General features: G+C 50.6%; 1 protein-coding gene across 1 annotated transcript in view; it reads right to left on the bottom strand.

Annotated features, from left to right (window-relative positions):
• Positions 1-21,340, bottom strand: part of CLPTM1 (CLPTM1 regulator of GABA type A receptor forward trafficking) — a 39,117-nt gene extending 17,777 nt beyond the window's left edge. Inside the window, exons 1-4 of the mRNA XM_010377508.2 lie at positions 21,120-21,340; positions 14,249-14,361; positions 3,748-3,871; positions 2,354-2,512 (exon numbers count right to left, since the gene is read on the bottom strand). Coding sequence (XP_010375810.1) covers positions 2,354-2,512; positions 3,748-3,871; positions 14,249-14,361; positions 21,120-21,191 — 468 coding nt within the window. The 5' untranslated portion in view covers positions 21,192-21,340. The remainder of the gene's footprint in view (positions 1-2,353; positions 2,513-3,747; positions 3,872-14,248; positions 14,362-21,119) is intronic.
• Between the last annotated feature and the right edge of the window lie 2,636 nt (positions 21,341-23,976).

Genomic DNA, 23,976 nt, shown 5'->3' with positions numbered 1-23,976 from the left:
GGAGCTCCTACTATGGGCCAGACCCTGCCCTGGGCACTTCAGACAATAGCTCCCTAATCTAATGAGTTAACACACATGTAACATGTCAACCGTATGCAATGGGTCATGTTACCACCCCATTTTGCAGATGAGGCAAACGGGGCTCATGCCAAGGGGTCATACAGGGTGTGGCAAGTATGCAGATGGAAACCCAGTCTGTGGGCTCCTGGGTGCTACTCCCTGCTACCTCCAGCTGGCCCCTCTCTGCCCAAGTCTTCCTCATTATCTCATAAAGTCTCCTTGCCTCCCAGGGAAGGGGAACTATTCTCACTTGATACAGATGAGGAAACTGAGGCTTTGAGAAGGGAGGCAAGTTGTCCAGGGGCACTGAGTGGAGACAAAGGCGAGCACTGAACCTCTATGATCTTTGAGCAGAGCTCGGATTCACTTGGCCACATTGTGTTCTCCTCACTCTCCTGTCTTTTTTAGAGATGGGGTCTTGCTGTGTTGCCCAGGCTGGAGTGCACTGGCTATTTGCAGTTGTGATCGTGGCACACTACAGTCCTACACTCCTGGGCTCTAGCCGTTCTCCCACCTCAGCCTCCTGAGTAGCTGTGCTTACAGGCACGTGCCACTGTGCCCAGCATTCCCGCCTTTTAAGTCCACTCAGACCCCACCTTGAAGCTTCGACTTAGATCCAAGCCCTTGGAAGCAGATCCCCCTGCTGGGCCTGCCAGGCCCTGGTCCTTCCTTGAATCTTGGGGCAAGGCCTGGGGGCTGGGCTTGAGGTCTCTGTGGGAGCCACCTCTCAGTGCAGGTCAGAAAGTCCAGCTGGGTGGGGTGGTTCATGCCTGTTAGTCCAGCACTTTGGGAGGCTGAGGTGAGAGGATCACTTGAGCTCAGGAATTTGAGACCAGCCTGGGCAACATGTTGAGACCCCATCTCTACGAAAAACACAAAAAATTAGCTGGGCATGGTGGTGCATGCCTGTTGTCCCAGCTACTTGGGAGGCAGAGGTGAAAGGATGGCTTAAGCCCGTGAGGTTGAGAGTGCAGTGAGCTGTAACTGTGCCACTGCACTCCAGCCTAGGCAACAGAGCAAGACTCAATCTCAAAAAGAAAAGAATAATGGCTGGGTGCAGTGTCTCACGCCTGTAATCCCAGCACTTTGGGAGGCTGAGGCAGGCGGATCACTTGAGGTCAGAAGTTCAAGACCAGCCTGGCCAACATAGCGAAACCCTGTCTCTACTAAAAAAATACAAAAATTAGCTGGGTGTGATCATGTGTGCCTGTAATCCCAGCTACTCAGGAGGCTGACACGAGAATCGCTTGAACCTAGGAGGTGGAAGCTGCAGTGAGCCAAGGTCGCGCCACTGCACTCCAGACTGGGTAACAGAGCAAGACGCTATCTCAAAAAAAAAAAAGAACGACTGTGTCCACATTCTGCTTCTAGCCACCCAGACAGAAATAAAACAGAAATGTGCCCTCCACCCCAAAGCTGAGAAGGCCCGTTGGGGAGAAAGGAATGAGGGCAGCTGTCTTGGACTCAGCCAAAGAAGGCCCCAAAGAGACGTCCCTTTCACTTGTTTGGTACTTGTTGATTCTGTCCCCAGCCCCACATTGGGCAGTGCTGGGGACATGGAAGTGATCTAGGCAGCCCAGGCTTATTATCACAAGACTCACAGTCCCATGCAGGAGTCCCAGTGAGGCCCCAGAGTGGGCTGGGATGGGGAAGTCCAGCAGGTGTGAGAACCCAGAGAGGGTGCTTAACCAAGTCTGAGTGCTCTGTGGGTCAGGGAGGGCTTCCAGGAGGAGGCAGGATTTGAGCCTAGGGCTGCTAGAGTCCACAGCCATAGAGCCTGAGTCTGAATCTCTCATGCAATGTGGCCTTGGGTAAATCACCTTCCCTCTCTCTGTCTCAGTTTCCTCACATGTCAAATGAGAGTAACAGTTCCTGCCTCACAGGGTTGCTGGTAGGTTTCCATGAGTCAGCCTAGCTTAGTACCCTGCACTTAGCTCAATCAGCATTAACTAATGTTATTTTGAAATGGGGCTGCCTGATAAACTGGTGATAGGCAAACATCCCCAAGGACAATTACTAATCTTTCACCGGTTTCAAGTCAAGGACTGCACAACCTTAGAGGTAGCTGGCAGGGTCCCAGGACAATTCCACCCATATCTACCTTTTTCATGCAGGGGAAAGTGAAGCCCAGAGACCTCAGGGACCAGCCTGTGGTCACAGAGCATGTGAGCCCAGGGAAGGGCCAAGCCTGGAGCCCAAACTCCACACTCTCTCAGCAAGGAGCGGACTGGAGGAAAGGTCCTTCAGTGCCAGTCAAGCAGCCATGGGGCCAGAAACCAGGAGCTGCCCCCACCTGTGGGATGTCAAGCTCAGCAAAGTGCTCATAGCAGCCGTCTGAGTTCTCGCCGCTAGTCCAGTCGCCATACACAAGATCGTGCTGCTCCCAGAAGAGTGCCGACGTGGCGTTGAAGTCTGTAAAGTGCTCGTGCTCTGAGATGTACACATGCAGGTTCTGTTGGGACAGAAGGCAACAGCTCAGGCCTGCTCTTGAGAGCCTTTGCAGGCTGGCTAAAGAGCAGATGAAGAGCTATGGCAGCGGTCAGCACACATAGAGGAACAGTAATTACAGAGGGCAGGGGAGAGGAGAGAGGAAGAGCAGCAGAGAGAACATATTTTCTCTGTTCTCATACCACCATGTCTGTCCTGGTCTGAGCCTGTGAAGTCAACGAACAAAGAACACTTGCAGACTGGCCAGCCTGCCAATTATAATTTAGGGGTAGGAAGGGGCAGAAGCTCCCTGAATAATCTCCTGCCCTAGTGGCTGCTGGGCCTTCCTGGTCAGAGCTCTGCAGGCTTACGGACAAAGCAGTCCAGAGCTACAAAAGCACTGTCAGCCGCTGGACGTGGTGGTCCACGCCTGTAATCCCAGCACGTTTGGAGGCCGAGGCGGGTAGATCACTTGAGGTCAGGAGTTCGAGACCAGCCTGCCCAAAAAAGTGAAACCTCATCTGTACTAAAAATACAAAAAATCAGTGGGACGTGGTGGCACGTCTGTAATCCCAGCTACTCGGGAGGCTGAGGTAGGAGGATCACTGGAGCCCAGGAGGAGGAGGTTGCAGTGAGTTAAGATTATGCCACTGCACTCTAGCCTGGGCGACAGAGTGAGACTCCATCTAAAAAAAAAAAAAAAAAACAAAACCACTGTGACCCAACAAGAACTTCCTCCTTTCTCAAGCCCCCATGGCCATGTTTGCTCAGAAAAGCCTAGACTGACAGACAGGTCTAAACGCTTTTGCTCTGCACGCTCCCGAAGCCCTGCCCTGCCCATGCCCAAGCCCACTGTGAAAGTGCAGGTCTTCTCTCCTTCCGTGCCTACCTCCCACCAGCCTCTGCTGGCTCCCTACCCTCCCCACCTTTCACACTACCTCCCTTGCACATATCCCTCTGCAACCTTGGAAGGCTGAATATATTTTGAAATGTAACATCCAAAGACCCTGGTTAGATATTTTAACCAAATGGATTTGCTTTTTCTTTTGGGTGACACAAGTTTCATGTGCTGGGGATGGACCCCCGTGACACAGGTCTCATGTACTGGGGATGGGCCTAGAGTTCCTCAATCCTGGACCTGTTTTCCTAGACCTGCCAGTGGGCAGGGACCTGGTCTGTCCCGACTGCTGACATCACTCTTCCACATTCCACCCCTCCTTGCCCCATCATCTCCAAGTCTGCCCTACCGCTGGCAGTTACCATTAAAGTGTCTTTGGGGAACAGGTTGCGGCTGGCGACGCGTGGGGCTCCTCCGGGGCCCGTCTGGTCCTGAGGGGCCGGCCCTCGGCGGAACCAGCTGCTGATGGCCCAGATGATGAAGATCCTGAGGAGAGAAGCAGCAAGGTGGTGAGTCCCCAAGCCTTGGCTCTCCGCAACAGACCCACCTGACTTCCTTCTGACTTGGCACATGCTGGCGCCTGACCTGGGGCTAGTGATCAAGTCAGGGAGGCCCTGAGAAGGTAGTCACAGGGCTGGCAAGAAGACAAGATGTCCCCAAAGACCACATCTGGGGAGGGAGCCCAGATCCACCATTTGCCAGTGCAGGGGGGGCTGGCACTGCCCTGGTCTGCATGCAGACCCTTGACTCTAAGTCCCCAGGAGCTCCTGGTGACCACAGGGCTGCAGGGGCTGACTCTTGAAACCTCAGTCTGGGAAACCTGCCATCCAGCCCCTTGGGACCCCCCAGAGAGGACACTAAGAATCTGGAACCCCTTCAGTGTGCAGATGGGTGAATTAAAACAAAAACGAGGCCGGGCGCAGTGGCTCAAGCCTGTAATCCCAGCACTTTGGGAGGCCGAGGCGGGCGGATCACGAGGTCAGGAGATCGAGACCATCCTGGCTAACACGGTGAAACCCCATCTCTACTAAAAAAAAAACACAAAAAACTAGCCGGGCGAGGTGGCGGGCGTCTGTAGTCCCAGCTACTCCAGAGGCTGAGGCAGGAGAATGGCGTAAACCCGGGAGGCGGAGCTTGCCGTGAGCTGAGATCTGGCCACTGCACTCCAGCCTGGGCGGCAGAGCGAGACTCCGTCTCAAAAAAATAAAATAAAATAAAAAAAAACAAAAACGAAATAAAGAAAACATAATAATAAACATGACATTTCTGAAAGAAAGAATCTGGAATCCCAGCACTTCAAAAGCACAGAACTGGGGATGGTTAATGGCTACAAAAAATAGAATGAACGAGATCTAGTATTTGGTAGCAAAACAGGGCAACTATAGTCAATAGTAATTTAATTACACATTTTAAAATAACTTAAAAAGTATAGAGGCCGGGCATGGTGGCTCACGCCTGTAATCCCAGCATTTTGGGAGGCCAAAGCGGGCAAATTGTGAGGTCAGGAGATCGAGATCATCATGGCCAACATGGTGAAAACCCGTCTCTACTAAAAATACAAAAATTAGCTGGTCCTGGTGGCATGCGCCTATAGTCCCAGCTACTTGGGAGGCTGAGGCAGGAGAATCACTTGAAACTGGGAGGCAGAGGTTGCAATGAGCCCGAAGGCACAGAAGCTTAGAAAGAGCAATATTTCTGAACTTTAACGGAATTTTTGGAGAAGCAGATAGTAAGCGATAGGTTAGTTCCAATTTTAGTAATAGTGGGCTAAATTATTCAGACCAACCCTCTCATTGAAAGAATTGAAAAAGCTTGAAAAAATTAATACACTACAAAGATATCAATATATTTTATATTTATAATTACACATATTGATAGGATGAGAATATATGCTGCTCACGTATTCTCATATTTGTTCTCGTGCATATAATTTTTATCAAGTTTACATATGAATATATACAAATAGACAGCTCTGAAGAATAGACAAGACTGTAGGCTACCAAACCTTCAGGCAAAGAGTGAAGGGAAAGTAGGAATCCTAAAGTAGTAAAGGATGGGCCGTGCGCGGTGGTTCACGCCTGTAATCCCAGCACTTTGGGAGGCAGAGGCAGGTGGATCACCTAAGGTCAGGAGTTCGAGACCAGCCTGGCCAACATGGTGAAACCCCGTCTCTACTAAGAATACAAAAATTAGCCAGGAGTGGTGGCAGGCGCCTGTAATCCCAGCTACTCAGGAGGTTGGGGCAGGAGAATCGCTTGAACCCGGGAGAAGGAGGCTGCAGTGAACCGAGATTGTACCATTGCACTCTAGCCTGAGTGACAAGAGCAAAAAGTCCGTCTCAAAAAAAAAAAAAAAAAGAAGTAAAGGATCCTGGATTTGCAGGTCTAGGAAAAAAAAAATAAGTAAAGGAACCCTATAAGCTTCTTCATGTGTCTGAGGACATCTGCTAGGTGTTTTGATAGATGACAAAAATGCTGGTCTAGGCTGGGTGCGGTGGCTCGCACCTGTAACCCCAGCATGCTGGGAGGCAGAGGTAGGTGGATTGCTTGAGCCCAGGAATTTAAGACCAGCCTGGGCAACACAGTTTCTACAAAAAATACAAAAATTAGCCAGGCATGGCAGCATGCACCATGCCTATAGTCCCAGCTACTCAGGAGGCTGAGGTGGGAGAATCACCTGAGCCCAGGAGGTCGAGGCTGCAGTGAACCATGATCGTGTCACTGCACTCTGGTCTGGGCGACAAAGCGAGACCCTGTCTCAAAAATAAGAAATGCTAGCCCAGGGCACATACGACATATGAGGTAACCAGAGACCTACCCTACAGGAAACTAAGACCCTGCAAGGCGCAAGGCTCCACCCCTAAGAAGGAGGGAACCAGGCGGCCTACTCATTTCCAGGAGTTACACACCAGGTATGCTGGGCCAAGTGTGCAAGGCCACTCGTGGGACAAGGAGTCACGCAGGGCAGCTCAAGCAAACCTGGGACTTGGTAATGTCCCCAGGCAGAAGCAAAGGCAATCCTCTCTGTAGAAAAATATGCTCATCCGGCCGGGCGCGGTGGCTCAAGCCTGTAATCCCAGCACTTTGGGAGGCTGAGACGGGTGGATCGCGAGGTCAGGAGATCGAGACCAACCTAGCTAACACGGCGAAACCCCGTCTCTACTAAAAAATACAAAAAACTAGCCGGGCGAGTTGGCGGGCGCCTGTAGTCCCAGCTACTTGGGAGGCTGAGGCAGGAGAATGGCGTAAACCCGAGAGGCGGAGCTTGCAGTGAGCTGAGATCCGGCCACTGCACTCCAGCCTGGGCGACAGAGCGAGACTCCGTCTCAAAAAAAAAAAAAAAAAAAAAAAAAAATGCTCATCCTAGCCCTGAAATTCCTATAAATAACTTTTCAAGTATAATGATCAGGACACAGACAGAGATAAGCCAGGCACAAAAGCAAACAAGACATTATGAGTGAGAATCAGCAGCAACAACAGATACCAAAAACAAAATGAGGCTGGGCGTGTTGGCTCACACCTATAATCCCAGCACTTTGGGAAGCCGACACTTGAGGTCAGGAGTTTGAGACCAGCCTGGCCAACATGGTGAAACCTCATCTCTACTAAAAATACAAAAATTAGCTGGGCGTGGTGGCAGGGATCTGTAATCCCAGCTATTCAGGAGGCGGAGGCAGGGAAATCGCTTGAACCTGGGAGGCGGAGGTCACAGTGAGCCGAGATCATGCCACTGGATGCCAGTCTGGGTGACAGAGTAAGACTCCATCTCAAAAAAAAAAAAAAAAAAGTCCTTAAAGAGAAGGAATATTCCTTATTGATTTATTCTTTCCTCCTGTTGCCTGGAGTGTGGATGTGATGGCTGGATCTTCAGCAGCTGTCTTGGGCTATGAGGATAAAGGGAAAAACCTAGCAATGGTGGAAAAAACAGCAAGAAGGAGTCTGGGTCACTGAAGACTGCTGAATCCTAGTCTGCCTCCATCCAGACTGGTATATCAGAGAGAAATTAACCTCTACTGTGTTAATGGAGGTTTCTCAGCTGCATGTAGCCAGGTGATTATTAAATGATTCAAGTACTTATCAATTACCGGTATGATAACCATATAGCAGAAGAGGTTACGAGCCCAGCTTACTGTGACCTCAGTGGTCAACTTTAATGGTTGAAATGGAGATAATAACAGCGCCTACTCTCATAGAGTAGTTTATAAGCATTATATGCATTAAATTGTATATATATATATGTTTATATAGTGTGTATATGTATCTGAAATACACACACACACGTACCTCAGAATGGAGCCTGGACATACCCAATTCGTGATTTAGAAGTATTAGCTATTACTGTTATTTTAATCATAGGAAAAAGGCATACAAAAAACTTTGGAGTGGAAAAACACTATGAGTGAATTCTACTGTGGGTGGGGTGCCTCCCTGCTGAGCCCTGATCGGGGCAGGATCAGACACAGGGACTTGTCTCTGCCTGTAGAAGCCACGAGGCCCTGGGGTCCAGGGTCTCAGGGGCCATGGCCCAGATGAGCCATCTGCTACCTCCCTATGAAGTCCCTGATACGCACGGCTGGGGAAGGTCTGGACCTGGCAATCTCTGGGGTACCAATGCCTCCAGCAGAGGCTCTCACTTTAGTAAACACACCTAGGGAGAGTGTAGAAGCAGTGATGCCTCCAGGCAGCTCTGCCCTGGCTTAGTGTGTGGCCTGTGGGGGTCCGAACCCCTCTGGGCCTCTAGGTTCCCATGTACAAAACAAGGCCAGGCCTTTTTGGATTCCAAACCCCTAGTCACCTGAAGAACATCTGTGTGTATCCACACGCCCACAGTTCTGTGGACCCTCTCAGAGGGCTCATGGCCACAGCCCCTCATCCATGCACCCAGGCCTGCAGGAGACTGGACCTTTCTAATGCTTCCTGATATACTTGAGTAAGCAAAGAAAACAGACATTAAATCCTCTCTCACACCCAAATAGGTATTCTACATTCACAGGTTCAGAACATTTTTAAATACATGAAAAGATGTATAATCAAAACTCTCCCTCCCACCCCGTTCCTTTACATACCCAGTTCCTGCTCCACCTCCCACTCCAGGTTAACCACATGTGCTCAAAACCACAAACACCACAGACACCACCCGCTATCCAGAAAGGCTATTCCTGCATAATCAGCTTCAAGCTACAAGGAGTTCATGGTCCCCTGAAAACAAATTCTGAGTCCCATTTTAAGAACTGCAGCCAAGACGGTCTCTGAGCACCCACCCGAACTGATGTTTGATGCTGCCTAGTTCTAAGAAAGGAAATTAATCTACAGTGTGACTTGTATTAAAAATGTCTCTGTGAAGGAAGCTCCCTATGCACTGACGTGGAAAGATTTCGAAGATATATTGTTAATGAAAAAAATCAAGGAGCAGAACAGTGTGTAAAACAGGCTATCGCTTATGTAAAAACGAAGGGAAAGATAAAAATAATTTTCATGCAGAGCAGCTTGCAACATGCAAAAAAAAGAAGGTGATATATAAGAAAATCTGAAGTTTTTACGTGGCCATGGGGAGGGGAGATGAAGTGGAGACCATAAGGGACAGGGGCCCATGACAGAAGCTTAGGGCACATGGCAGGAATTTTTGAGGCACACATGTCAGTTTTGCAACTTATCAGGGTGGGGAGGTTTCTTTCCTGCACAGTTTCTCAGTGTCCTGTGTGACACTATTGGAGGACACCAGGCAGGCGGTTCTGCTCTAGTCTAGAATGTGATCAGTGACTACATCAGGGATCATGAGTTGTGTTTTTTTTTTTGTTTTTTTTTGAGACAGAGTTTCGCTCTTGTTGCCCAGGCTAGAGTACAATGGCACGATCTCGGCTCACTGCAACCTCCGCCTCCCGGGTTCAAGTGATTCTCCTGCCTCAGCCTCCTGAGTAGCTGGGATTACAAGCACGAGGCACCATGCCTGGTTAATTTTGTATTTTTAGCAGAGACTGGTTTCTCCATGTTGCTCAGGCTGGTCTGGAACTCCCGACCTCAGGTGATCCACGCGCCTTGGCCTCGCAAAGTTCTGGGATTACAGGCATGAGCCACTGCGCCTGGCCTCATGAGCTATTTCTTTTAACTGTTTCACTATATATTTCCTAAGGTTTTTATTTGTTTGAGACACAGTCTCACTCTGTTGCCCAGACTGGATCATGACTCATTGCAGCCTTGACCCCCTGGGCTCAAGTGATCCTCCCTCTTCGGCCTCCCTAATATCTGGGACTACAGGTGTGCACCATCACACCCAGCTAATTTTTTAGTTTTTTAAAGAGATGGGGTCTTGCTGTGTTGCTCAGGCTGATCCTAAGTTTTTTTTTTTTTTTTTTTTCCACGTTGAACAACAAAAGGAATCATGGCCGACATCGTCTGAGTGTGTGCCAGGTCCCGCACCTCTCAGTTGACGTGAATTCTCTTGGAATCCTTTTGATGCACCCTAATTGTCAAGATTCCTGTCTGTGAAGTGGAAAGTGAGGCTCAAGAAGGGTGATCACCTGACCAGGCCACAGAGTTCAGAGGTGGCAGGGCTGATATGTCAGCAGGGCTGTGCTCTTACACGCTGTCTGACACTATCTGCCCCCTGCCTCCTAATTTTTCTCTATTTTAAACAACTCTTATCTGTGAGCGTCTATATATAATCCCATTTAGGGTCAATTACAAAAGTGTGTGCTTATGGGATGGCCACCGATACATTACACTTTTTCTTCTTTCTTTTTTTGTTTTGAGATGGAGTCTCACTCTGGAACCCAGGCTGAAGTGCCTGGCTCACTGCAAGCTCCGCCTCCCGGGTTCAAGTGTTTCTCCTGCCTCAGCCTCCTGAGTGGCTGTGACTATAGCAGCCCGCCACCATGCCTGGCTAATTTTTTTTTTTTTCCATAGAGATGGGGTTTCACTATGTTAGCCAGGATGGTCTCAATCTCCTAACCTCATGATCCACCCACCTTGGCCTCCCAAAGTGCTGGGATTACAGGTGTGAGCCACAGCACTCGGCCCACATTACACTTTTTCATTGCTTTTTTCTTTTCACTCTTCTGTATTGTTTGAACTACTTAATTTTGTAAAGTAAACACACATTAATTATAAGTTAAGGGAAACAAGTAATAAGATTTTATGGAAGAGATAAGTAGCTGTCCCCCCAAAACCACTCTCCTCTTCTTCCTCAGTATAGAAGTCCTGCTTTCCAGCAGGGTGCTCAGTTTCCCAGATTAAAGACCACATTTCCCAGCCTCCCGTGCAGCTGGCCACGGCCACGTGAAGACATTCTAGCCAAGGGAATGATTGTTTTATTTTCTTTTTCTTTTTTTTTCTTTTTTTTGAGACAAGAGTCTAGCTCTGTCGCCAGGCCTGAGTGCAGTGGTGCAATCTCAGCTCACTGCAACCTCCATCTCCCAGGTTCAAGCGATTCTCCTGCCTCAGTCTCCCAAGTAGCTGGGACTACAGGCATGCGCCACCACACGCAGCTAATTTTTGTATTTTTAGTAGAGACGGGGTTTCACCACGTTGGCCAGGATGGTCTCGATCTCTTGACCTCGTGATCCGCCTGCCTCGGCCTCCCAAAGTGCTGGGATTACAGGCGTGAGTCACTGCACCCGGCGGGATGATTGTTTTAAACATCTCTGCTGTGCAATTTCTTCTATCTGATAAGTAGGGGAGCTGATTGCCTAATTGCACGGTGTGGTCTCTTATTTTGCTAAAATACATCGCCAAAAAGAAAAAAAATAAAAGGAATATCTATTTTGCAGAGGAGTAAACAAAGGCTCAGAGCAAAGAAGGTGGCTGTCACCAGGTCTAGGCAGGAAGGATAGAACCCAGTGCCAAGTATATTTCCACACTACCACCCAGCATCTCCCCAGGGCCTCGGAGAGAAGCTGGGCTTTGAAAAAGCAGGCCCTGGGGTTCCACTGCCCAGGAATAGCATGTGAACCCACAGGTAAAAGGGTCACCACCAGGCAGTCACAGAAGGACAAATGCTGATTCCACATACAGGAGCTAACTAGAGTAGTGAAAGAGAGACAGGAAATAGAAAGGTGGCTGCCAGGTGTTGCAAGGAGGAAGAAATGGGGAGCTGGTGTCTGATGGATGTGGAATTTCAGTTCAGGAAGAGGAAATTCTCAGGATGGATAATGGTGATGTGGGCACAACAGTGGAGATGTACTTAATGCCATAGGACTATATATTTAAAAATGGTTAAAATGGGCCAAGCACGGTGGCTCACGCCTGTAATCCCAGGACTTTAGGAGTCTGAGGCGGGTGGATCACCTGAGGTCAGGAGTTCAAGATCAGCCTGGCCAACACGGCAAAACCCCACCTCTACTAAAAATACAAAAATTAGCCAGGCAAGGTGGCGGGTGCCTGTAGTCCCAGCTACTCAGGTGGCTGAGGCAGGAGAATCGCTTGAAACCAGGAGGCAGAGACTGCAGTGAGCCGAGATTACACTATTGCACTCCAGCCTAGGTGGCAGAATGAGACTGTCTCAAAAAAAAATAAAAGGTTAAAATGAAAACATAGGTTAAAATTGTAAATTTGATGTTATGTGCAGATGTGGGCTGAACCACATCTCCCGAAATTCGTATGTTGAAGTCTTAACCTTCAGTACCATCGTGACTGGATTTAGAGACGGGGTCCCCCAACTTTTTTTTGTGGTAAGGTCTCACTCTGTTGCCCAGACTGGAGTATAGTGGTGTGATCTCGGCTCACTACAGCTTCAACTTCCGAGGGTCAGGACGGGCGCAGTGGCTCACGCCTGTAATCCCAGCACTTTGGGAGGCCAAGGCGGGTAGATCATGAGGTCAGGAGTGCGAGACCAGCCTGGTCAACATAGTGAAACCCTGTTTCTACTAAAAAAAAAAAAAAAAAAAAAATTAGCCAGGCGCTGGGTGCAGTGGCTCACGCCTGTAATCCCGACACTTTGGGAGGCCAAGGCAGGTGGATTGCCTGAGGTTGGGAGTTCGAGACCAGCCTGACCAACATGGAGAAATCCCATCTCTACTAAAAATACAAAATTAGCGGCCGGGCGCGGTGGCTCAAGCCTGTAATCCCAGCACTTTGGGAGGCCGAGACGGGCGGATCACGAAGTCAGGAGATCGAAACCATCCTGGCTAACACGGTGAAACCCCGTCTCTACTAAAAATACAAAAAACTAGCCGGGCGAGGTGGTGGCGCCTGTAGTCCCAGCTACTCGGGAGGCTGAGGCAGGAGAATGGCGTGAACCCGGGAGGCGGAGCTTGCAGTGAGCTGAGATCTGGCCACTGCGCTCCAGTCTGGGTGACAGAGCGAGACTCCGTCTCAAAAAAAAAAAAAACAAAATTAGCTAGGCATGGTGGCACATGCCTGTAATCCCAGCTGCTTGGGAGGCTGAGGCAGGAGAATCGCTTGAACCCAGGAGGCGGAGGTTGCAGTGAACTGAGATCGTGTCACTGCACTCCAGCCTGGGCAACAGAGCAAGACTCCATTACAAAAATAAAAATAAAAAACCTTCCAAGGCTCAAGTGATCCTCCTACCTTAGCCTCTCGAGTAGCTGAGACTACAGGTACGTGTCACCATACCTGGTTTTTTTTTTTTTTTTTTGAGATGGAGTCTTGCTCTGTACCCAAGCTGGAGTGCAGTGGCACACGCAACCTCTGCCTCCCGGGTTCAAACGATTCTCCTGCCTTAGCCTCCCGAGTAGCTGGGACTACAGGCACGTGCCACCATGTCCAGCTAATTTTTTTTTTTTTTTTTTTTGAGGCGGAGTCTCGCTCTGTCGCCCGGACTGGAGTGCAGTGGCCGGATCTCAGCTCACTGCAAGCTCCGCCTCCTGGGTTTACGCCATTCTCCTGCCGCAGCCTCCCGAGTAGCTGGGACTACAGGTGCCCGCCACCTCGCCCGGCTAGTTTTTGTATTTTTTTTTTTAGTAGAGACGGGGTTTCACTGTGTTAGCCAGGATGGTCTCGATCTCCTGACCTCGTGATCCACCCGTCTCGGCCTCCCAAAGTGCTGGGATTACAGGCTTGAGCCACCACGCCCGGCCAATTTTTGTATTTTTAGTAGAGACAGGTGTTACCATGTTGGCCAGGATGGTCTTGATCTCTTCACGTCATGACCTGCCCGCCTCGGCCTCCCAAAGTGCTGGGATTATAGGCGTGAGCCACCGCGCCCGGCCAGATTTTTTTATTTTTAGTAGAGACAGGGTCTCACTATGTTGCCCAGGCTAGTCTCAAATTCCTGGGCTCAAGTGATCCTCCCATCCTGGCCTCCCAAAGTGCTGGAATTATGGGGGTGAGTCATTGTGCCCGGCCCAGATAGGGTCTTTAAAAAAGTAAGGTTCAGTGAGGTCATTATGGTGCGCACTAAGCCAGCATGACTAGTGTTCCCATAAGAGGAGCTTAGAACACAGACACACACAGAGGAAAGACCACATGAAGACACAGGGAGAAGATGGCCTTCTACAAGCCAAGGAGAGAAGCCACAGAAGAATCTGCCCCTGCCCACAGCTGGATCCTGGACTTCCAGCCTTCAGAACTGTAAGACAGTCAATTTCCACATTTCAGTTGTTTAAACTACTCAGTCTGTATTACTTGTTACAAGGGCCCTAGCAAACCACTTCAGTATTTTTTGTGTTTTTATTTTTTTACAAATCAGGTAGCCCCCACCAAACCAGAACAGGTTCAGGGAGACTCCCTACTTCAATATGTTTTACCAGAGTAAAACAAAGGTTTAGAAAATATTCCATTATACAAAAAAAAAAAGTATCTCTACCAATACAGTAATGATCACTATCCTCAGCTGATCAGCTGAGTTTTCCTTTCTTCCTTACTTTTATTTGTTTTCGGTGAACAAACCCAAGTCCCATCTGCTCACCTGAACAGCACCCCTTTGATGACCTGCCAGGCATTGGGTGCCGGCTGGGCTGGTGGGTTCTGAGGCTGGGTCTCTGCTGGCGGGTCCCTCCCGATGCTGCCATTGCTGGTCACCTGTGGGGGACAGAGGCCAGGGTAAGGAGGGAGAATGGACACAGGGGCTATCTTAGACACCATCACACATGAAGGCCAGACACAGGCTGGGCAAAGAGTGGCTGCTTATCAATAACTGGAGAATGAATCAGTGACAGCACCTGGGAAGGTGGGGCCCTCTTGTTTTAGGAGGAAAACACTCTCAGAGCACCTCCTCTGCGCTGGGGACCCAGTGGTCACCTAGAGAGTCCTTTGCTGTCCTCCTGGGGTTCAACAGCCCAGTGGGGAGACAGACTCATCTTTAGACAGTGACTGTCCAGAATGGGGCTGGAACGCAGGAGCCCCGAGAGGCACCTGGTCCAGCCTAGAAGTCGGGGTAACTTCCTGGAGGAGAGGGCATTGGAGCTGTGACTTAAAACATAGCAAGCTGGTGGCGCAAAGGAGGAAGTGAGAGAAGCAGCAGGTGTAGAAATAGAAGATTAGAGACACAGTCTGATTCTGATGACTGTCCACTGCTCCCTGGGGCTGGAGCCAGGATGCAAGGAGGTGGCTACTGGGGACAACAGCAGAAGGAGTCTCATGGCCGGTGTCAGATTCTTCAAGGCTGGGGCTTAGCTGAAAGGGCCTTACCTGGGCAAACCATTCCTGAGACCCCCTCTGTGCCCAGTCCTGCCCTCCAATGGCCCCTGGTCCAGCAGGTGAGACAGACACAGAAAAACACAATCAGACTATCAGCCGCTACCATAAGCCATGGCCACAGGACGTGTCTGTGACAGCACACAGCACACTAACCCTGAGGCCAAAACTGACCAGCTCCATCTGGCTGCTGAGCAAAAGGAGGCTCAGAGAGGTGAAGCCACTTGTCTGGTCACTCAGGAAGGACAACCGCAGAAGCAGAATGACAGAAGGGAAGGGGGAGCCAGGCACGGCTTCCCAGAGGAGGGCTCTTCACTCAGACACGGAAGGTCACAACCAGAGACTCTCAGAATGCCAGGTTTGGAAGGGGATGTTCTGCTCACCCTTCGTGCACCCTGCTAGCTCCCCAGTCCTGTTCTCACTCACCCCTCCTCCCAGCTGTCCCCTCAGCCGTCAGCCTTCAAGAGGCAGGACCAGGACTGTCATGGTCACAGTTAGCTCGGGAACAGCAGCAGCACAGAGCAGGGGTGTGATACACACTGGTGTAGCCACTGCTGCCTGAAGGGCTCACCCTGGACACTCAGGTCACCCAAACCCACTACCCTCTGAGGCTCCAGTGTCTGGCCTTCCCCTCCACAGCCCCCAGTCCACTCCTCTGCAAGGTTTTCTCCGTTTACCTCACCCACCAGATAGCAAATGCCCCAGGAGCATGGTCAGAGGGGCCACATTTTTTTTTTTTTTTTGAGACAGAGTCTTGCTCTGTTGCCCGGGCTAGAGTGCAGTGGCCGGATCTCAGCTTACTGCAAGCTCCGCCTCCCGGGTTTACGCCATTCTCCTGCCTCAGCCTCTGGAGTGGCTGGGACTACAGGCGCCCGCCACCTCGCCCGGCTAGTTTTTTTTTTTTTTGTATTTTTAGTAGAGACGGGGTTTCACCGTGTTAGCCAGGATGGTCTCGATCTCCTGACATCGTGATCCACCCGTCTCGGCCTCCCAAAGTGCTGGGATTACAGGCTTGAGCCACTGCGCCCGGCCAAGGGCCACATTTGTTAAATGTGTCACTTGTCAACTCCTGCCCCCTTCACCAGCAAGAGCTCCGTCCTGTAATCTCCCAAAGTATAGGACAGCACTGTAGGGGCTCCAGGGTCAAACGGGCCTCAGCTATCGTCCTGGTCCCACCGTTCTTGCTGTGACACCTGGGGAACATCACTTCACCTCTCTGACCTGTGGATCAGATTGTGAAAATACTGGTACATTTCAGACAGAAATGTGGGCCCTGCTTGCCCAGAGCTGAGGATCTAGAGGGAAACACACTAGAACGGTAAACAGGATAATTAAAAATGGTACATGGAAAACAAGCAGGGGGAAGTGACAGCAACTGAGTTGGGGACAGGGATCCACTTTGGAGTGGGTGGTCAGAGAGGCCTCCCTGAGGCGCTCCCTTTGGCGTCTTGGGTGAGACCCTCGGGCTGAAACAGAGGAAGCCACATTCTGATGAGATCTATGGAGCGGGGGTCAGCTGGGGAAGCTAAATCAGACAGGCACAAGGCCCCTCCTCACGGCCAGCCCAGCTCCTGGGAAATTTAGGGGCCCACGTATGGGTTTCAACGGGTCTGAGCTGATTTGGAGTCAGGAATGGACACGTGATGCCAGGCCAGGATTTGAAGCTATGTCTGGCTGACTCCCAGGTCTCTTCTCTTACCTGTTAGTGATGGGCAATCTGGCTGGGAACCTTCCCACTGAATGGCAAGTTAAAACCACAATGAGACGTCACTTCACACCTATTAGGATGGCTATCAGCAGAAAGACAGACAATCACAAGTGCTGGGATGTGGAAAAACAGGAACCCTCATACACTGCTACGGGGAAAGGAAAAGTGCAGCCACTTTGGAAAATATGGCAGTTATTTAACGAGTCATATGTGCACCTACTACATAATCCAGCAAACCCATCCTGAATGGCTACCCAGGAGGCAGAAAACGTGCAGCCAGGCCGGGCACAGTGGCTCACGCCTATAATCCCAGCACTTCGGAAGGCCAAGGCAGGAAGACTGCTTGAGCCCTGGAGTTCAAGACCAACCTGGGCAACACAGCAAGACCTCATCTCTATAAAAAATACAAATATTAGTCAGGTGTGGTGGTGCATGCCTGTGGTCCCAGCTACTCAGAAGGCTGAGGGGGGAAGATCAGTTGAGCCTTGGAGGATGAGGCTAGTGAGCCAGGATCGCACCACTGCACTACAGCCTAGGCGACAGAGCATGACTGCCTTAAAAACAAACAATGGCCAGGTGTGGTGGCTCATGCCTATAATCCTAGCTCTTTGGGAGGCCAAGGCAGGAGGATCCCTTGAGCCCAGGAGTTCGAGACCAGCCTGGGCAACACAGGGAGACCCTGTCTCTCTTTACTCAGAAAAAAAAGAAAAGAAATATTGCCACAGAAAAGCTTGTACATGAATGTTCATAGCAGCATTATTGGCAACAGCCAAAAACTATAAACAACCCAAATATCCTTTGAGGAGTGAAAGAATAAACCATGTCACGTCTGTGGACTGCTACTCAGTAGTGAAAAGGAACAAATGAGAGCATGTACTTTAGGATTTCCCCAAAGGCCAAATTTCCCTGATTCTAGGTTGTTAAAAAATAAAATAAAAAGGAACAACTGCAGATCTGTGTAACATGAACCTCAAACCCATTATGCCCAATGAAAGAAGCTGGACACAAAAGACTGGATGTTGTTTAGGTCCTTGTTTAAGAAACTTGTAGAAAATTACAGAGATAACACCTCTGTGGCTGCCTAGGGCTGGGAGCAGCAGAGACTGCAAAAGGGAACTTTTTGAGGGGACAGAAGCTTTCTCAGACCAGACTGTGGTGATGGCTGCACCACACAACTGCATAAATGGACCAGGAGTCAATGAACTCTATCCTGACAACAGGTTAACTAACGTTATACCATCTAAATTATACTACAAGGTTGGGCGTGGTGGCTCATGCCTGAAATCCCAGCACTTTGGGAGGCCGAGGCAGGCAGATTGCCTGAGGTCAGGAGTTTAAGACCAGCCTGGCCAACCTGGTGAAACCCTGTCTCTACTAAAAACACAAAAATTAGCTGGGTGTGGTAGCAGATGCTTATAATCCCAGCTACTTGGGAGGCTGAGGTAGGAGAATTGCCTGAACCCAGGAGACAGAGGTTGCAGTGAGCTGAGATTGTGGTGACAGAGTTTTCAGCTCCTATTTCTCTGAGTAAAGGCCAAGTCCTCCCCAAGGCCTCCAAAGCTTGGCATAATCTGCATCTGTCCCCACCCACTCCTCTCCCCTCACCGGCTCCAACCTCCTTGACATTCCTTCATCACACTAGGCACCTCCCACCTCAGGGCCTTCGCACTGGCTGTTCCTTTGCCTGAAAGGCTTTTCCCTCGTATCTCTGGGACTCCCTCTCTCACTTCCTTCAGGTCTTTGTTCAAGCATCACCTCCTCAGAGAGGCCTTCCTAGACTACCCTATTTAATTGCAACTCTTCTACCCACCCCTCACTTCTTATTCCCATCCCAGCTTTATTTCTGTCCATGGCATGCAGAGTCATCTGAACTGCTGTTTTTCTTACTTATCTTGTTCACTGTGTGTCCCTGTCTGTGCTTCCCCTATAAATTCAGCTCCAACTAGAACACAAGGGTAAGGGCCTTCAAGAGGGCAGCACTTATTTTGTTCACAGCTGTATCCCCAGCATCAGCACGAGGCCTAGCATGTAGTAGACTCAATTTGTATTCGCTGAAGGACTCAATGGCAAAGCTGAGTTCCTGGCTATAGGAGCAGGCTGGCTAAAGCAGGAGACAGGGCTGAGGGTCTGCCTGCTGTGTACCAGGCCCTGGGCATGGGAGAAGGGTGGCAGTGGCTGTGGACACATCAGTGACTAAGACACAGTTAGTTCCTGCTCTTGGATCTGCACATCGACGCACACACACAATGCCCAGCAACATCTGCTAAGGGGCCCAAGAAGCAGCTGAGACCACCAGGGCTAGGCAAGAGCGGGAGGAAGCTACATTTTACGGCATGTTTTCACTGATTACCTGGATCCACCACTGCGCATCAGGGAATTCCACCTCAGCCCAGCCTCTGTTTCAAGATCCACTCATTCTACAAACACTGAGCACCTCCTCTGTGCCCAACCCTGAGCTGAGTGGTGCTAAGGAACTAGTGGTGATCAAGGCAGTCCCGGCTCTGCCCTCCTGGGGCTCCCAGTCCAGTGGAGGAGACCAGTCCCCAGAGAGTGAAACCCAGCGGGTGCAGGCCTGGGACAGGGGATCCCAGACAGTCAAAGAGGGCTTTCTGCAGGAGGGAACATCTGAAATCTGTAGGACTAACACACATTAACTAGCTACAGAGGGGAGAGATCTGTGCATAGACTGCGAGGAAAGAGACTGAGAGGCAATAAAAGAGGTTTAGAAATAAAATAGGTTTCAGAGCAGTGGATCCCCTTTAGCGCAGTGGTTCTCATGCAGGGATGACTTTGCCCCCCTGCTCCTGGAACATTTAGCAATGTCTGGAGACATTTATTGGTTGTCACAACTGGGGAGGGGCGTGGATGCTACTGAGCTACTGACATCTAGTGCGTAGAGGCCAGGAATGCTGCTAAACATCCTAAAATGCGCAAGGCAGTCCCCCAAACAAAGCCTTATCCAATTCAAAATGTTGACAGTGCCGAGCTCGAAAAATCCTAGTCTAGTCTGAAGAAAAGAGTCAGATCATGCAAGGCTGTGATTTATAAAAGAATTTGTACTTTGTCCTAAAGGCAAAGGGGTAAGTCTTGATTGTTTTTAAGCAGAGTTGGTACAAGAGAAGATCAGAGTGCCATATGGAAGCTCAGGGCAATCAGAACAACCTGGGCCCTGGTCTCTCAATCCACCACCAACCCAATAATCAACAGAAACCCAGAGGGGAAACGACCTCCTTTCAGCAAGACTGGAAAACCCTTGAAGACAGGAACTGAGCCTTCATTCCAGCACTAACTCAACACACATTTCCTGAGCTGTCCCTGAGGCCAGGCCCTGGCTGAGAATGCTGAACAGATTCAGAGCAGATATAGTGGGCTCTATCACACTAACTTCATCCAGGTGCCCTCCCCAGGTGATACCACTTGCTCCTTCTCTGGGCTCCCCAGTCCCTGGACACAGACTTCTGTCACCAACCTAATCATTCAGGATTATAACTGTTTGTTTACATGTCAGTCTCCTCTCCCCGTCCCATGACAGCAGGGATATGGCTGGCCCTCCTGTCCAACCTCTGCAGTTAACAGGGGAGAAATAAAAGCCTGAAGAGGGAAAGGAACTTGCCCAAGGTCATACAGAGAGTCAGCTTCATTCTCCCCTCTCAACCCGCACTCCTTTTCCCTGAGCTGCCTCCTACATGTCAGTGACATCCCAGTGGGTGGGTCGACAGCACCTTGATGTCTCCATCTATTCCCCAAATGCCTAAACGGTAGCTGCCTGAAATGGTATGCTCTGCAGTGTGTTAAGGCAGCAGTGGGTCAGAAGTCATCCGTACATGGACTAATTAACCCATAGGACTAGTTCATGTTAAAAGCACATCTATACCAGTTCCTGTGTCAGCAATGTCTTGTAACTTCTACATAAAGTTACAAACCTAACCGGGATGACCTTCTGGAAGCACCTTAGTCTCACTGTTCCTTGGATTCCCGTCTGTAAAATGGGTCTGTCGGCCATGCCCTGCTAATCCTGACTTCCCCAGAGCTAGAAAACTCTCAATTAATCACTGCGCACACCTCCAGCACTACAACGAAACCTGAACGCCAGATCACTCTAGGAACGGCCTCAGAGCCCGGAATCGCGGAGTCGAGAACCCAGCGCGCCAAGGCACAAGCCTGCGCCCCTCCGAGCCACTGTCTTCCCGGCTCCAGCGATAAGGCTGGTGGCAGCCCGGCGCGAGCGCGCAGGGGACCCGACACGCAACAGGGCCCCGTTCCCGGCACCGTCCGGCCTCCCGGGCGGTCCGGCCCTCCCTAGGCCGGGTATTCAAGGTCCCTCTGGGCAAGGGGCCCCCAGTGCACTGGATTCCACGACACGGAGCACGACACGCCCCGTGGGAGGCCCCCCAACTGGGGAAGAACCCCCTCAGTCCCCTCTCGGCCTCCGTACCTGACCGGAGCCGCCTCCCCCGGCCGCCACCACGGCGCTGCGGGCCCCGTCCACCTCCTGCGCCGCCGCCATCTTCCCGCTCCGGGTTCCCGCCCCCGCCGCCAGCCCCGCCCCGTCCCAGACGGCGCAGAGTAATCGCGCGAGATTTCATGCTTTCTAGCCCCGCCGGGCCACCGTATCCAGCAAGAGTGCCGCAGCCACGCCTCTCAGAAAGGCCACTTTCGGCTGTGAAAGGACCAACCTGGCCACCGTATTTCTCTTTCCCGCAGGCTGTTTCCACCTGATGGAAACACTGTATGTTCCGAACTCCAGGACTTTCTCGGCCAGCATGCACCTCCCATAAGTTCTGTTTCTTCCGCCCCTTCACATTAACCCACGTTTTCGGTTATATGAGCCTTTCGGGCCATCCTGTCCGCTTCTCCCTGCCGATTCTTTTCGTCCTTTTCGTTCCATGTGCCTTGAGCTTTACCGGCCACAGTACGGCTTCGAACCACGCCCCTCTTTCGTCAGAGAAACCTTTCTAGCCACCGTATTCGGAGTCGAAGAGGAAGCGTTTTGCCCAGCACCCTTGTCTTCTGACCCCTCTTCCTAACACAACTCTTTCGTCCGAGTCTCCTGAGCTCATAGCCTTTCTGTGTATTTAGAGTTCCAATTCCAGAGGTCTTAACGGCCAACACATCTCCGATGAGACCCTATGATACACCCCGAAGCCTTCGGTCAGCCCTGCCTAGCACGCATGCGCTTTCCCTTAGTGGTCCAAACCTCGCATCCCTGGACTAGGCTTCACAGGCTCTGAGAATTCCACAGTTTTTCATTAGCTGTGTGTCTTCGTACAGCTCTAAACGCAGCCATATGATGGGAGACCCCTGGCTTGGAGAGGGTGTTACGGAGGCCCAGAGAGGACAAGACTCTAGGAGGCTGTTAACTCTTCACACGTGAAATTGGGTAGACGTCTGGCCAGAGTTCGAATCCTTGTGGTGCTACTGACCGGATAAGAGATCCTGGACAAGTGACATCTCTCTCTCTCTCTCTTTTTTTTTTTAGATGAAGTCCCACTCTGTCCACCAGGCTGGAGTGCAATGGCGCGATCTCGGCTCACTGCAACCTCGGCCTCCCGGGTTCAAGTGATTCTTCTGCCTCAGCCTCCCGAGTAGCTGGGATTACAGGAGCTCGCCACCACGCCTGGCTAATTTTTTTAATTTTAATTTTTTTTTTTTTTTTTGTAAGTAGAGACGGAGTTTCACCGTGTTGGCCAGGCTGGTGACAAGTGACATCTCTGAGCCTCAGTTTCTCCCCTTTTATAAACTAGGGATTCTTTTTTTTTTTTTTTTTTTTTTTTTTTTTTTTTTTTTTTTTTTTTTTTTTTGAGGCGGAGTCTCGCTCTGTCGCCCGGACTGGAGTGCAGTGGCCGGATCTCAGCTCACTGCAAGCTCCGCCTCCCGGGTTTACGCCATTCTCCTGCCTCAGCCTCCCGAGTAGCTGGGACTACAGGCGCCCGCCACTTCACCCGGCTAGTTTTTGTATTTTTAGTAGAGACGGGGTTTCACCGTGTTAGCCAGGATGGTCTCGATCTCCTGACCTCGTGATCCGCCCGTCTCGGCCTCCCAAAGTGCTGGGATTACAGGCTTGAGCCACCGCGCCCGGCCTAAACTAGGGATTCTAATCGTACTCGTTATTCATCTTCCCGTTTTGCCCCCCTGTGTTATTGGGAAGACGTAGTTAGATCGCGAATGTAAAACATCAGGCCCTGGGCCTCATGCTTAAGTGGTCAATATTCGGGGCGCTGTGATTATGAACTTTATATATTACCTGGAAAGAGAGTAAGCTTTGCATTGGGATATTCTAAATATTTAATTATAATTTTATTATCGGTTTCCTCCACTTTCCTCTAGATCTCAGCTCTGTAATACTAGCTCTCGCTCTAGGAAGCTCTCTCTGAGTTGCTTTCCCATCCTCCCTTGCCTCCTCAGCTCCTCCACCCCACCCCTGCTCACTTTGTGTCATCACTGTCAGGGATGGGTGTGTCTCCCCAACTGGGCAGGCTGATCCTGGACTGTTGTGGTCACTGCCCTGGGGATTATTGCTGAAAGAAAGTATGAGGCTCTCGGCCGGGCGCGGTGGCTCAAGCCTGTAATCCCAGCACTTTGGGAGGCCGAGACGGGCGGATCACGAGGTCAGGAGATCGAGACCGTCCTGTCTAACACGGTGAAACCCCGTCTCTACTAAAAAATACAAAAAACTAGCCGGGGGAGGTGGCGGGCCCCTGTAGTCCCAGCTACTTGGGAGGCTGAGGCAGGAGAATGGCGTAAACCTGGGAGGCGGAGCTTGCAGTGAGCTGAGATCCACTGCACTCCAGCCTGGGCGACAGAGTGAGACTCCGTCTCAAAAAAAAAAAAAAAGTAAGTATGAGGCTCTCTAAGTGCAGAAGGTGAGTGACTTACCTCTCTGAGGGCTAACACAGGGCAAGAAGGAAACTTAGAAAACTTCATGCCTGGCAGCCGGGCACAGTGGCTCATGCCTGTAATCCCAACACTTTGGGAGGCTGAGGCAGGCAGATCACCTGAGGTCGGGAGTTTGAGACCAGCCCGGCCAACATGGTGAAACCCTATCTCTACTAAAAATACAAACATTAGCCGGGCATGGAAGCAGGCGCCTGTAATCCCAGCTACTTGGGAGGTTGAGACAGGAGAATTGCTTGAACCCGGGAGGCAGAGGTTGCAGTGAGCCAAGATCATGCCACTGCACTCCGGCCTAGGCAACAGAGCAAGACTCTGCCTCCAAAAAAAAAAAAAAAAAAGAAAACTTCGTGGCTCATCCCCTCTGTTACAGATAATAATGGTGTTAATAACGATTTTTT

This window comes from Rhinopithecus roxellana, chromosome 12, assembly GCF_007565055.1.
Source record: "Rhinopithecus roxellana isolate Shanxi Qingling chromosome 12, ASM756505v1, whole genome shotgun sequence".
NCBI lineage: Eukaryota > Metazoa > Chordata > Mammalia > Primates > Cercopithecidae > Rhinopithecus > Rhinopithecus roxellana.
This window is presented reverse-complemented; position numbering and strand designations above follow the sequence as displayed.